The 15,475-nt window shown below is 44.3% G+C and overlaps 1 protein-coding gene across 1 annotated transcript in view; it reads right to left on the bottom strand.

Annotated features, from left to right (window-relative positions):
• Nucleotides 1-11,498, bottom strand: part of LOC119549006 — a 37,312-nt gene extending 25,814 nt beyond the window's left edge. Inside the window, exons 1-3 of the mRNA XM_037856639.1 lie at nucleotides 10,993-11,498; nucleotides 5,071-5,953; nucleotides 1,102-3,023 (exon numbers count right to left, since the gene is read on the bottom strand). Of these exons, the coding sequence (XP_037712567.1) occupies nucleotides 1,102-3,023; nucleotides 5,071-5,877 (2,729 nt within the window). The 5' untranslated portion in view covers nucleotides 5,878-5,953; nucleotides 10,993-11,498. The remainder of the gene's footprint in view (nucleotides 1-1,101; nucleotides 3,024-5,070; nucleotides 5,954-10,992) is intronic.
• Between the last annotated feature and the right edge of the window lie 3,977 nt (nucleotides 11,499-15,475).

A 15,475-nucleotide genomic window follows, 5' to 3' on the forward strand; every position in this document is an offset into this window, starting at 1 on the left:
CTTTTCGCCGAAAAGTGGACGAGAGTAATGGCCCCAACTTTAAATTGAAGCCACTCGTCGTTCGCTCTATCCTCTATCCACTTTTGGTTAATTTCTTGGAAGCTGTCAACGTTGAGAATTAATTTTTACACCACGGCCTGGACCTGAACCTGGATCTGAACCTGGTTTCCTGGTCTAGCGCAGAGGTGGAGAATCAAATCATGCAAGAAATTTGTTACTGACATAAAAATTACCATCATTATAATGTCTGGCCCCGTCTAACACGAACACGAATACGAACACTCGAAAGCGAAGCAGGAAGAGCGGCACAAAAGCCAGTATGTGGTAATAGAAAATGTCGAAATGGACACTGCGAAAAATACCAGGAATTTTGGAGGGCAAATATGATTTGCATGGGTTTTAGCCAAGGACGGGAAATGAGAGATTAATTCTTTATGAATAGGTTTATTACCATCTCTGTTAAACTCATGAACCCGAGCAAAAAACAAAATTGAATGCTTTAACCTTAACAGAACAATATATTATTATATATTATGAGATGTTATAATATCTCATGGAGGTTTATATTGTAATATATCAATATTTTATTTATTCAATTGGGAGAATTAATACTTGTAACATGCTAATTTAAATGTATAACCTTAATCGATAAGTTGGTGTATGTTTTATTTAAGAACCATTAAAATAATTTGTTATATCTTAACATGATAATCTAATACTGTAACTCGAAGTCTCCCTAACTCGATTGATTTTGGTAAAATATCCATTTTGGAAATATGATACGTTTTAAAACCATTAAAAGAACAAATTTAGTAATTTTAGGTGTTAGAACGTTGTGAAAAGATTTATGGCTGACATGTACAGAGGTCATGAAATTCGATTTCCCTGCAATCCAACCCCCATTTTCCTGAGTGCACTTTTCACCCGGTAAGGGAAACGAAATTCGAGACTGGCCAAAGACGACAAAGGAGTGCCTGGTCGAACGTAACGGGTCGGATGAGTGATCGATGCTGTCCGGGAAGGGGTGAGAGTGGCTCTCGGGGATTGGAGAATGGGCAGAGATTCCACTTCAGGTGGAAGCGGGGTCGCAACGGAACTCACCTGCGCATGATGGGCAGCGGCAGCGTGAAGCGTCCGTCGTTCATGAGGGGCGCTGGCAGCGGACCCGGCAGTGGCACCGTCGATATCACGGACGTCAGCGCCGGCGGAGGCGCCTGTGGAGCAGCATGTGGCTGCTGCCCCTGTACCGCCGCTGCAACAGCAGCCGGCGGAGGCGGTGGGGGCGGGGCAGCAGCGGTCAGGGGCACGGGAACGGAGAGGGCGGTGTAGGGCGGCGGGTAGTGGGCGTGCAGAATGTCCGGCAGCAGGGCGCGGGCCAATCCCATGGCGGCGGGATGGGGATGGGGCAGTGGGTGGGGATGTGGGTGGTGCAGATGGGGTGGTGGGTGCAGTTGGGGCGGAGGAGGTGGAGGCGGGTGGCGTCGCGGGTGGTGGGGCTGCGGAAATTGCTGTTGCTGCTGCTGCTGCTGCCGCCGTTCCCTTCGCTCCTTGCGGCGTTGCTCGCGTGTCCGTATATGTTGCTGCTGCTGCTGTTGCTGCTGCTGTTGTTGCAGATTGGCTGATGATGATGTACTGGCTGTCAGGTCATCCGTTTGGCATTCCGTTGAGGTGAAGGTGCGTGGGTGGCTGCTATTATTATTATTATTATTGTTGCTGCTGCTGTTGCTGTTGCTATTGCTGGCATTCACATTGATTATATTCACACTGTTATCTGGCTGCACATGATTATTATTGCTGGCCGTGCTAGCAGCAACATGTTGCTGTTCCCCGCTCGGGGGTCTAATATTATTATTTAGCTTATTTTGAACACTTGCACTAAACACTTTGGCTGCTGGCACACAATTATTGATTTCAACCACGCTATTGTTGTTGCTCGTGTTGCTGGTGTTGCTGGTGTTGCTCGTGTTGCTGCTGGGGGTGTAGCTGCAGTTGACAACGCACACGCCGTTGTTGTTGTTGACGATGCTCGTGGGCGAAGCCACCGAGACGCGATTGCCGTTATTGTTACCGTTAGTGTTGCCGTTGTTGTTCACCTGGATCGTTAGGCTCGGCTGTCGCTGGCAGGACTTGGAAGTCGCTGTTGCTGCTGCTGGCAGCACCGCAATGTTGCTGATGGTCTTGGCCTCGTCTACGGCTTGATTGTCGCCGCTGTCGGTGCTGCTGCTGCCGGACACATTGAGGAAAACACTACTGCTGCTGCTGCTGCTGCTGCTGCTGGTGTTGCTGCTGGTATTGCTACTTGCAACAGTTGCTGCTGCCGCAGTGGCTGGCACATTCAGACGCATTTCGTTGGCGTTTTCAATGTACAACTGGCTCAGACCGCGCTCGAATCTGCTTTCACTCGCGCGAAATTCGGCATAGAGACGCTCGAGTTCTGCCAAACATTTGTTGGGCCGCAGCACGCTGCCGCTGCTGCTACTGTTGCTGCTGTCGTACAGTGGGCGATAGTTGCTGCTACCTGCGTAGTAGCAATTCCGGTTGCTGCTGCTGCTGCTGCTGCTCGCGTTCGTTGTTGGCCCGCCGAAAGTTGCCGAGAGACTGATCGCCGAGCTCTCGCCGCCGATGTTGCTGCCGTCGCTGGTGTTGCTCGCGTGGCTCGTGTTGCTGCCTGCTCGCGTTGCTGCTGCTGCTGGTGTGTTGCTGGCTCTCAGCGGCTCTCTTCGCTCTCTGGCGGCACAGGAAACAGGTTGAGTGACCTGCACTGCCACTGAGCTGGTTTCCTCATTCCCTCCCGATGTTGCCGCTGCCGCTGCTGCTGCTGCTGCTGTTGTTGCTGCTGTTGGTGTTGCTGCTGCAGTTGCAATCTGTTCATTGATAATGCAATTCGCTGCGCTGCTGCCTGGGTTTTCTTCGCTTTGTTGTGATCTCGCTTTCGTTGCTGGGCTTTGTGTTTCCGTTGCCGTTGTTGTCTCAGTGTTGCTGCCGTGCTGCAATACAGTTGCTGGCGTGAAAGGAGCGCAATTCTGCGGGAGAGAGACAGAAAGAGAGATAGAGATCGAGTCAAGTTTTTGCATATACCGAATGACAAGATTTAAGTTTCAAGTCGTAATTAATGCTAATTGCTGGGGGATTACCCCAGTCTTACAGTCTCATTTTCCCTCGCATTTTCCCGCCAAAAAGGTGGTGGCAGCGGGATCCTTCGGGTGGGGCATAAATGTGCGCTTAATTGAATTAATTAAGCCAACGCATAAACATAAAACCGTCACAAGTAATTGTTGCTGGTGGTGCTGTGGCTGCTGCTGCCGCCTGCGAAGTGCTGATAAAGCTGTTGGTCCCTATCCCAAAACCCAGACCCGAACCCAATCCCAAACCCAATCCCCATCGACATGATGTGGGTTAAAAGCCATGCGTATATTCTGGCTTTGTGTGGGTTCTAATTATGTTACGCTGTGTTACTTGCATTAATTACGTCACAGAAATATAATGTGATTTACTGTTAGCTCGATCCCAACCCCCCCCTCTCGAATTTATTGTTCTAATGCTGCTCAGTCTTGTGCACTGTGATTGCGTTGCTGTCGAGTGCGTTGCAATCACAGCCAGCGGCAACATGGGTTAAGCGAGAGGGGTTCCTCGGGAAGGGGTGCCGAAAAACCGAAACTCATCCCCGGCTAACGGTGCTTGCCAGTGGAAAAGCGCTGGCAACTTTATTACTTCTTGCCCATAAACCTCTCGTCATGAGTCAGTCGTCCAGGCCACGCATATAAGCAGAGATATGTGCCGGGAAAATAAGTGGGGCGCAGAGGGTTAAAAACATATAGAAGAAGGAGAAGAGCTTGCTTTAAGCCATTTGTCATTGCTTATTAAGTTCGGCCAGCCGTGAAGAGATTGACAGTGGAATTGGATTAGAAACAACAGAACTTTGGGAACATGAAGAATACTTCATTCGGGGAAAGCAGATTAATCTACAGTGTCAGGGATTATTATTAAATGTCGCAGGGGATCTACAAAATAACACATCAATATCTACTCCCCATATATATATATCATTTAATTTTTAAAACTGCCATGCAAAAATCTATAACTTCACAAAAACCCAAAGCGTTTAATTTTATTGCGTGTGATGTTTATGTGGTATTCCATGCCATCGATATGACTTTATGTATTTTGATAGTATGATAAGTTTTCCCGAAATGAAAACTGATATTTTTGTTTTCCCCCCTGCACCCCCCTGCCCCATCCCCCTTTGTGAAACCATTGTTATGCACTTTTCCCCACCCCATTTTGTAGCCCACCGCCTTTGTGCTTTGTTTGTCATTTTTGTGCGGTCAATTTTCCGTTTCGCTGACGCCACATAAACAAATTATGAAGTGTGCACTGAAAACACAGCCACATGCGAGCCCCTATGTGCGAGTACTTATGCCGTTCTTTATGCATATTGCATATAAAATTTAATATGTGGAAACAAAGCCACGCCCCCTCGGTCTCATAGACCACAGCCGCCCCCTTGCGGTCCAATGTTCGATACTGATAGGCAACATATGGCGCTTATCTGCGAGGGATGCTAGCGGCACTTAAGGGCCTAAGTGAAGCATTAGCCCTTATCGGGGTTACAATAGGGCGGTGCGGGGTGCATAATACGGTATGCCATGGGTTGGGGGTACGGAGTGTGGGGCTGTCAATGGGCCCGATAAGGCGACAGTTCGACTTGGCGCTCCCATTTCGCGCTTGAGTCCCACAGTTTCCCATTGGCGGCGCCAAGTATTTTGTGTGTTGAACCCTTGACATCAATTTTGATGGTGCTCCATTAAGCAGCTGAAAGTATCGATGTGGGGGGGTGGGGGTCCTACGCTGGTAAAAGGTATTCCATTTTCACCTAGACAGGGTGCCAGGTGATTGCTAAAAGGTATGCATAATCCCAGTTAAGGTATCTATAAAAGGGGTTCCATTTTTACAAGGCAATTTTAATCTTCTTCAAGGTTTAAGTGCATATTAAATGAGAACCAGGGCGCACTTTATTGTTTCTTTTCTTTAAGAACACTTGCAAATGTATTAGAAGATTATAGAACTCACCTGCGAAATGTAGTCATCCGTGAAGGAGCGCCTTAGACCCAATCCAGCGGGAACATTAGCCGTTAGTGGAGCAGTCTTGGATCTGTTCTCATCCCTATCCTGACCCTCTGCTGCTGCTTTTGTTGGCGATCGTTGCGATCTATCACATGGTTCGGAACCCCCAACCGCTTCCCCACTTGACTTTAGAATCAGAGAGGAGGCGGGAGGAGGAGTAGCTCCAACCTTCGAGCTGGAGACGGTGTACAGAGACTCGTAGGAGGGTGGCTCCTTGATCGAAGTGGCGGCCGAGGAGCACCACTGGGTCAGGGTGCGGGAGGGGCTGCCCTGGTAGGCGGGGAAGGAGTAGCGGTTCCGCCTGCCCACTCCGCTCGAGGAGAAGCCCACCTTGGCCAGGTGATCGAAGCCAGCGATGGCCGCATCAAAGGCGCTTAAACTAAATGGGGGAAACGAAGGCACGGGGGGCAGGAGCAGGGGAGATCCGCTGTCCAGGGTTGGCTGGTGGTGGTGGGCGAAAAGGGGGAGGGCGTGGCCGTGGGCGTGGTGGGGGTGGTTCAAGGCCGAGGCCTCGTAGCTGCTGTGCGACTTGCGCAGCTGCCGGTTGAGCCGCTCGTCGTCGTCCTCCTCCTCGGCCTCCTCCTCCGAGGAGCTGGGCAGGGGCGTGCGCTCGTAGGGGGTCCACAGCATGGAGGACAGAGCCTCCTCCACGTCCGGCGGTCGCTGGCGGTGGGTACCGCCCGATCCGCCTGACCCACCTCCTGCCCCCGCTCCCTGCCCATGGCTGGGTGTGTTCCGTTCCGACAAGGACATGCTGCGGTGGTGGAAAACGTCCGACGCCTCATCGCTCCGCTTTGATCCACATCAGGTGGTCACATGCTGGGATATCCTAAAAAAGTAATAAAACAAATTTAATTACCAACGGTCAATTTGTAATAATACGAATAGTACAACAAAGGCCAACAATTGTTTTTTAATTATAAGCTAAACTCATCGGTCTTTTGCCTGTATGATTTATTTCCATTTAGATAATTTAACTTTGCCTAGTTTTTAAACCACAAAACCTAATGTAACTGCATGCCTGAATATTGGGCAATCTCACTTTGTTATCAAATTGAATATTTAAATTCTTTTAATATTTTGTATTTGATTTTAAATAAATTAAATAAATGAAATGAATGAAATCAAAACTACTTTACCCAGCTTTCAGTGCACTAAAGCTCAATGCTGTGTTAGGAAAACTAAAATTCCGAGTTATTTTTGCAATTTTACCAAAGGCACTTTAAAATTGTTCCATAACCGGAATATTTGTTCGCTTTTACTTATCCTTCGAAATGGTTCAAAAGCATATTTCTTGTCAACCTTACTGACCAGACTCTTTCCCAAAAAATATGTATAAATCAATGCAATATCTCATGTGCGGACTTTCAGTTTTATTGCTGATCGAGAAATAAAACCCTGAAATATTCCCAAAAAAAAGCCAGGCATGTAGCAACTGCAAATGCAAATGGAAAATGAAAAACTTTTAACTAAGCAAATGGCTGACAAATTAAACGCTTACAATGCCCCAATTTCGAAGGCAGAAACTTTTCAGCCCAGCTCGGCCTCTTCCAATTTGATAAATTGCGATTAAAGCATTTGAAATCGGTAGGGCAGGATGGAAAGAGGTTTTCTAAGTGAATATGCCCGCCGGCGGGGGGTTTGGTTTGGTTTGGGTTGAGAGGGGAGGGAAAAAACCTAAAAATGGAAAACCCCAAAACGAAATAAGCCAGCAGACATGAAAAACAAGCATCCGTTTTGTGGAAAATATATGCAGAAAAGTTTGCGATGCAAAGTTTTTGGCAGCCTCGTCCTCTCTCGATTTTCCTCTTCTGCTTCTTTTCATTTTCCCTTTGCTTTTGCCCCAAAGGAGTTGGGGAAAACTTTGCCACACAGGGGGGAAAATCGAGTACGTGAACTCGTGTGCGTGTGTAGGCCGTGCCGAGCCAAGTTTAAACTGGCATCGAGTGGAAGGGAATGGCTTAACTGCCATCCGACTAAACGGGAGACATCGAAACGGAAATGGCTGGCCATCCAGTTGACTGCTGCAATGGCACTGACACAACAGCAAGAGCACTTGGAGAAAGAAGTGAACGTTTTAAAGATACATCTTGAAAATACTATTCCGCATTTAATTTAAACCTCAAAATGCAGTAGAATATTTTCTGTTCACTTCATATTTAATTTAAGAACAAAATTTTATATGACATTCTTTAAGATAGCTTATTAAATTGCGCAATATCAATTGATTTTTGTGAAACCGCTTTAAATCTGGGATAATTATTTCATTCGCAATTTTAATCGGATAATACAAAGCTCAAGACGACCTTACATTTTCCAGAGAAAACATTTTTAGACACTTATATGACTTGCTGACCTCTGCAAATTAAACATTCATATTATATTGCATACTTTTAGACACCTTTTACATTTTTTTCAAGTTTCTAAAGATTTATGAAAACTCTGTAAGTCTGAGTTAAAGTGGGCAAAAATATTTTCAAGTCGGAAGCCTTATGGATACACATATCCTTAAACATATTCTTATACATATTCTAAAAAATAATTTATGTCGTACACACTTACGTTAATGTGATTTCTTGAAGATTATATATTGCATTCTTTTAGGCTTCCGATTAAATTTCTAGAACTTAAGTCTGACTAAAATTCTTCAAATATTTAATATAAATTTTTAAGAAAAGGTTTTTTTTAGGTGTAGTACTTATACATGGGGTAATTATCAGTTCAGGTTGGAGTAGCAGAAAGATGGAATATTTAAAATTTTGTAAGTGTTGCTACCATAAATTAAAAGAATTCTACAATGATCGACCAATTGTGTGACATTTCTCCCAGTGCAACACCCATTTAATCGCGAGAGTGGGGCAAGTTGAAGGCTCTTGAAGTCGCTTTTCCAGCTTGGCTGGCAAGTTTTATGTGTTGCATATCCCGAGGCGCTTGACTGTTCTAATTTTTTCACTCGCCGCCCCGTTGGCCCTCTCTTCCGGCCCTTCTTCTATCACTCTTCCACCATTCTTCTTTTCAGGGCTTCACTGTGTTTGTGGGCTTCCACCATTGAATTGGTTTCTTTCTGCGGCTCTTTTTTCCTACTTTTTTGTGTTTTGTGTTATGCTTAAATAAAGATTTGTGTTAGTGTGTTTCATTGTGGCTGTGGCTGTTGTTGTTGCGCACTTTCCTTGTTGTTTGTTTGGCAAGTTTATGTGCAGTGCTGGCCTTCATTGTTATCATTCTCAATGGTCGCCATTTCATTGTTGTGTCGAAGGAAGAGGAAGCCCCACACACACATCAAGGCATTCTGGCCGAATTAATACGTATGTGCAACAATTGAAAGTGAGTGAGTGTGTGTAATATGCATGTTACCTACTTTTGTGAGCTTTTAATTAACAAAAATCCCCCAACCGAACAACAAACAAAGCGATGGATAAAGAGAGAGCCCAGAAGAAAGGGGCGGAAGAAAGCCTTGAATTCGCAAAAGGCCTTTTGTGGGGATTTCGCAAGTGTTTCTTTGGGCTCGTTAAATATGCAGTTCATATTACCTCGCAAATTATGTGGGATTTGCAGCAGCACAAAGTGCCATTGAGTAATTTTCGCCCTCTTTGCGGGCTAATGAGGCCACATAATGAATGCCTAAAGTTATATCGGGAAATCTAAAGGAATTTTGAAGAAATTTTTAAGTTCCTTTGGCTCAAAGCGAAAATGGCCACAAAGGAAATAAATAAGCAGCCAAACATTCAAATATTTACGCAGCGGAAACTCTGCGAAAACTCTGCGGAAAACGTCGCCCAAATGAGCACTGCACCATTCAATGGAATTATTTACATAAATATTCACAGAGCGACCAAGTTGCTGGCATATTTTATTTTTTATTTCTATTTCCATGTGCCATTTTTATTTGACTAGACGTGCGTCTGTCAATCATGCTCCAGAACTTTTTCGCGCCGGGGGAATTTTCCAGGCCCCCCCCCCCCCCCCCCCAAGAAGTGGGGGAGTTGCTGAGAAAAAAGCGAGAAAAGAACTTGGCGTTGCCATCGACAACTGAGCACAGAGGCAAATTGCTGCCAGTATGTTTGTAATGCAAACAAACTTTATCTAATTAAAGGAACACGTGTTACCCAACGCCCCTTACCCTTCCCTTTCCCTTTCTCGTCTGGGGAGCATCTTCGTCTTGGGGATCGAGTTCTATATCTCCGGCTCCGTCCGAATATTTCTGGGATGCCAGCAGCTGCTTTACATTGATGACGAGGCACTCGAAATGCTTTTGATGTCTCACTTTGCATTTGCCGATTCGACAGCTTTCGCACAGGGCTGGGTCTGAGTGTGTGTGCGTGTGTGCGTAACTTCCGTTTCCTGTTCCCCCCGAGGCTGTCACTGTGACTCTCTTCCGGCTGACTGACTGGGCTGCGTCTCTAGTCTGGCTCTGTCGAGTGCCTTTTGAGTTGTTTGTCAATATGTAGACCATTATTCAATCAATATATTGACACACATTTCATTTCCTCTTGGCAAACGCCTGCCATTCTGCCCTTCTGAGCCTCCTCAGACCTTCTCGCCCATAATCCAAGCCAAGTGCTAATCGCAAACAAAGTAGTTTTTGCTCGAGTTCCATTTCAATTTCTTTTGACGTCTCACCCACTCATTTTGGCCCATTTTTATGGCTCGTGGCTGTTTGGTTTTTCGCCTCGCCTTCAACGCCGCTTCCTTGCCATTCGATTCGCTTCGATTCGATTGATTCCCTCGCCAGCTTTACGTACTTTGACACACTTCCAAGGCTCCGTGATGCCTTTGCCCCCGGGGACTTACATTTCCGCTTAACTATTGTTGGGGCAGGGGTTTTCTTGGGGGCTAAGTTGTGGGAGGGGAAATTGGAAAGGGAAAGCGGAGACTATACTCCTCAAATTGAATTTGAAGCCGGGCTCCCTTCGCTCTTATTTGCACACGAGCCGATATTCCTTTTCGTGCCATTCCCCATTTTTAATTTAATTCGGCGCCTTTTGCTTTGGCACTTAAAAAGTTTTTCACAGTGCCCGAAAGTAGGCAACGTTTCCGGACCGAATTGGAAAAAGAAAAAATCGTGCTAGGGTATATCACTGCGGGAAAAATAGTGGACTTTGATACAATAAACTTTCTAAGAAAAACGAAAAAATCTATGTTTTTACTCCCTTAAAATATCTCAGTTAAGTACCAAGCTGCGTAAATTAAAGATTAATAGAGTGAACTTTCAAACAAAAATGTTTGTTTAAGAATATGTAGCTGTATAATCGAAACAGATATTCTCTTGTTTCAAAAACAATAATAGTATAGATATATACAAGATCATAAAACCCTTTTTATATAAAACAAATAAGAAATTATGCTATAATTTAAAGTAAACAATAAGGAACCAAACCAATTTATATAGGATGAAATGCAGATTACTCTTCTAATAAGCTTATCAAATTTATCACTTTTAATAGTGTCAATATTTTTTTCCACTGCATTAACATCGAAATGCGCAAACGAATGCGATCGAGTTGCTAAATCACTTAAGCCATTCAAGTTTCTTTTCGATTTTGAAGCGAGACAAGGAACAGGGAAATTGTGATAGAGAGATTACTATTGTAGTTAGGAGATTTGTCTGGAAAAGCTGTAGTGGCAGTGTAAGGAATTGACTTCTGAAGCATGGCCCAATAATCCGCATTGAATTGGAGCTTCTTGTTCTTTTATGGCTCTTTTCTTTTTTTGAAGATAAATTCCCAAGGCCCGTGCACTGCATAATTAAGTCTGGCAAGTGCAGTATTCAATTTAAGTTTCTCGGACTTTACCCTGGGCTTCAATTAACCAACTATAAACAAGCTGCTAACTTGGCCAAAACGGAGGAGGAAGGTGCTCGCCACTTACCATGCAGTTCGCCTGCTCGTCGGATCCTGTGAGGAGGGCAAAACACAAAACAGGACCTTAAAGCTGCTTTGACTGGCGGCTGCTCTTCAAAGTTTCAAGGCTCTGGCCAAGTTTTTTGTCCTTCCGTAGTTCTTTGTGAGTAATGGGGGCGGCCGGAGGGGGCGTGGCGATGCGCTTAATTATGCTAAAAGCAGGCAGCAACTTTGCCAGCTACAGAAATGAATATTTACACCTGCCAGGATGCAAATGTGGCGCCAATGTCAAAGCCATCCAGTTAACAAAGCCGAGAGATATGTTTCATTCAACACTTTTTAAGTTTAGTTCTTTGTACTTTAGCTTTTTCACAGATCACTTGCGAGTCCAAAGTTTTTAGGCTGGTCGTAAACTTTTACTCTGCCATCAAAGTCGCGGCAACTTCACTCACTTCTTACGACTTTTGGGAATAATCCCGTTTTGGCAACGGAAAAAGCACGGGACTTCCCCAAGTTACAACGACGGAAAACGCGAACGAACTGACTGGCTGGGAAAGTGAACAAAGGCTTTTCATTGCGAACTTGGCTTGCGGGAAAAACTCAACACTACCGCTCTCACTTCGATTTTTGGTGAGTCTGCGCAGGCAGTTCGCCGCTCTGGTAATCTGCACGTGCATTTTGGGTTTCCAGGAAAACCCCTTTCCGCCTTCCCCCTCCGGAAAATGTTTGTTTACATTTGGCAGAGCGACAGGAGTGAGCCGAGCAGTCAGGCCTCAATTGGATGTTGCCTACTTTCGGGCACTGAAATATGACTTCTGCAATCGAAGTGGAGATGCAATTGCATTTGGCCCAAAAGCGCCGAAGGGCCTGCAACAAGCTGTTCCAAGGATACGGAAGGAAGTGTTGGTAATCCCAGCTGAAACCGATTTCCAGGCTCTATCTCTAATGAACTACCTTCAGCCAGCCGGCTGATGGACAAACTTTTTTAATTATCATTAATGAACACGGAGGGCGCAATCATTGGCCAAGTTGCGCTCTGCAATTATTTTAATGTTCAATGAGGTTGCTGCAGCAGTCATCGCCAATGATTTATTACCGCCCCTTAGCTTTTCCGAAGGCCAGAGTCCATAGTACAAAGTCCCAAGTCCAAAGTGTGTGAGAGTTGCCGGCATTGGCAATTAGATAGGAAAGCTAAAGGGAAGGAGGGCGGAGAGGTCCATGAAACAGCGTTTATGTTTAATGCGTTATAATGGCCGTTGTAAGTGTACATAAGTTGATATAAAAGTTTTATGGCCCGGGCGTGAGCAGCCTCCGGGATCCGATATGGAAAAAGGAAAATGTTGGGGGTGGTAGATATAGGCGGAGATGGTACTGGCTATAGGGATAGTAAAACCACAATGGAGCACAGCCAAAACAAACAAATCGATGAGTTATCCCCAAAAGTTAGCTCAATTGAAATTTCGATTTAATTCCACTCTCGACACTCTGGTCAGAAATAAATTATTGACTTTCCAATTGAATTAGATTATTGTAAATGCCGGATAAAGCCCGAAATTTATGTTTTTTCCCATTCTGTTTTTTGGTTAAACCACAAAGATGGGCTTTTTTGAGGTTTCTCGATCGGGATCGAGCTTGGAACATAAATAATTTGGCCTAGGCCATTTATTGAATTACTCTGATATTGCCTGCCATAAATTATGCATGTTCAACAATTTTCCATAATTTATGCGTGCCTCAAAACAATTTAACCCCCTCCTGCCCATTTTGGGCACATGAAATACATCGATGGAAATAATTTCAATAGAAAAACCTAAGCTCAGTGGATGGGGGCCCAAACAAAAACACGCACGAATACCTCCCCAAAAACACGCACCACACACACAACCGCACACTTTCAACCGCTCACGCACACAGCCACACACGTACGTGTGCTTAGAGAGATATCCGTATCTATAACTGCCTCACAATTGCAGCGCACTTGCCGCAGAAAGACCGATAAAAGAATAAACAAGGAACACTGTTTGGATCTTTCGTATAACTGAAGTTTGAATACACTATTATTTGGGAGTTTCTAACATTACGAGCTTAGGTATTCTAGGATATCTATGATATTTTATTACATGCTCTTTATCTTAGTCAAGGATTCCTTTAAAAAATCATGCTTCCACATCTAAAATACTGATTTCCTACACAGAAATATCCGAGAACATTTTTCTTGAAATGAGAACATTCGTTCTTAAAGGCCGTGTAAGTACATTTTAGTATCAATGTTCTTAATATAAGAACGAAATGATGAGAAGAGAAAAGTTAAATTAAGTATATTTAACAACTTTTACGTATACACTAAGGACTGTACTAATAGTTTATTTGTTGAGATATACAAAGTACATAAATACCGCTAATTCAACTTGATTCGACCAAAATAAAAACATTTTCAACTTCAAAATGTTCTGTTTCTAAGAACATTTTTAACTCAGATAAGAACGTCAGAATTTTCTCTGTGTATCACCACCTTATTGTTCTAGAACTACTCATATTCAAAGATTCCTATAACATTACTAACCAATTCATACATCTAAGAGTTTGGATTGTATTTTGGTTTAATTAAGGAACATTCCCTTTTTTTTTATTTCAATAACCTGTGTAATATAGTTCGTATTATGGGAAAATTTATGGTCAATAAATTGATACGATTGATAGATCAGAAAATAATACATATTAAGAGTTTATTTTTAATGTTAATAATATACCCTCTATGGATTTACTTAATCCCAGGTTCAAAGAAGGTTCGTCCTGTGGTTAGGGTAGGTGGGTGATACCCCTTCGTAGAGCAGTATCCTTAACCACTTCCATTTCGCTTTTGCAACCCTGCCCTTGCCAGGGGGCCAGAGGACCCAGACCCCATTTATGACATATGCGCAGGTCGAAGGGCAGTGATGCGGGGGTGTGTGGAAGGGCCTGCAGCCAGCAGACGCATCGCCAGGACAACTCCAGCCCCCCTTTATGGACCGCTCCTGCCCGATTCAACCCCCTTCACCAGCGGCAGTGGCAAAAAATCTTCGGTTTAAGCGATTTCGCCTGCTTCGGGCAGAGTTTTTCCTTTTGATGCAGATGGAACATGGCTGTATATGAATCGGAATCCACGGATCCCCGAGTGCTCCCCCATATGACAAGCCGTGGCGAATGGAGAAAGTGGGGAAAGGAGTCAGGGGCAGCTAGGTAACCGTAAAATAGAATGTGGGTTGTGGGTGGTGTGGGGTGAAAGGCAAGAATTGCAATAAAACATAAAATTGCTGACTTCAATTCGTTTGCCATTTAGGTTTCGTTTTCCCTTTTTTTTTTTTTGTTTGCCATGCCCATCTGGGCCATTGTAAGTGTGTGTGCGTAGGTGGGTGGTTGGAAAACTGTGGGGAGGTGGGCGTGTGTATGGGCGTGTGGCAACCTGCGTTCGCCCCTTTATATATTTTATTAGGTTTTATTTGATTTACACTTGTTTTGTGCTGAAAGCACTTCGCCCCTGAGCATGTGTGTGTGTGTGGGAGGATGGAAATAAAAATAAAAGAGAAAAGGGGATGCGGTGGATAAACTTGCCGTTTTGAGTTCAGAATTTTCTGCGCCTTGACGATTTTTGTATTCAAATTCAACCTATTACTTAAAAAATATTTATTTCTGATTATTAAATTTCTCACACATACTTAAAATAATTTTTGAATAGAAAAGGAATAATCTAAACTTAATAAATTCGATTTCCCTTTTCATAAACTAAGGTCAAACTTCCCTAAGACTTAAGGTTGCTTCGATGATATTTCCATTTAATTACTTATTAAAAAGATCACTTAATTGGCTGCCTTTAAAGATATATATTAATGAAAACAGCGCAACGAGAGTCCTTCAAAGGCCTTCATTAACTGCAGGTCCGAATGGAAATTAACCATTTCTGTCCAGAACTGTCTAAAGGCGGTAATATGCCTTTCCGTGTTTGAGAGTGGGAATCCTTTCTGCCGCTGCCAGCTAAAGCACAATTAATTAAGCACGCACAGTGAAAGCACAAAGATTTTAATTAAAAATTTTGCTGAAGCTGCACAAGTGTCCTTTGCCTGCCCCTCCCCCTTCCCCACCGCATCCTCCCACCCACTGTTCATATCCTTTGTGGAGCTTTCCGTGTTGCACTTTGTTTCATTATTTCATTACATGCCTGAGCTGCAATTGTAAGGCTTTCAATTTAAGCCGAAAACTGATGAACGGCAATTGGTAATTGCCAATTGACAATTGTCGATTGGCCATATGGGCCATGGTGGTCCATCCAATCCATTGCCGATGGCTCCTTTTTCCCACCCACTTTGCAATCCACACCCTTGACACACTGAGCTCCGTTTAAAATGTACCCCTTTGCTCCACTTCCCATGAGATAACCTTTATCAACTTATGGCCAACCAAACCATGTGTGAAAGGCATCCGTCTCAGCGGGAAAATTCTAAAGAGCTGCTTGTGGGCCTTAAGGTGTTAATGAG

The sequence above is a fragment of the Drosophila subpulchrella genome, chromosome 2R, assembly GCF_014743375.2.
Source record: "Drosophila subpulchrella strain 33 F10 #4 breed RU33 chromosome 2R, RU_Dsub_v1.1 Primary Assembly, whole genome shotgun sequence".
NCBI lineage: Eukaryota > Metazoa > Arthropoda > Insecta > Diptera > Drosophilidae > Drosophila > Drosophila subpulchrella.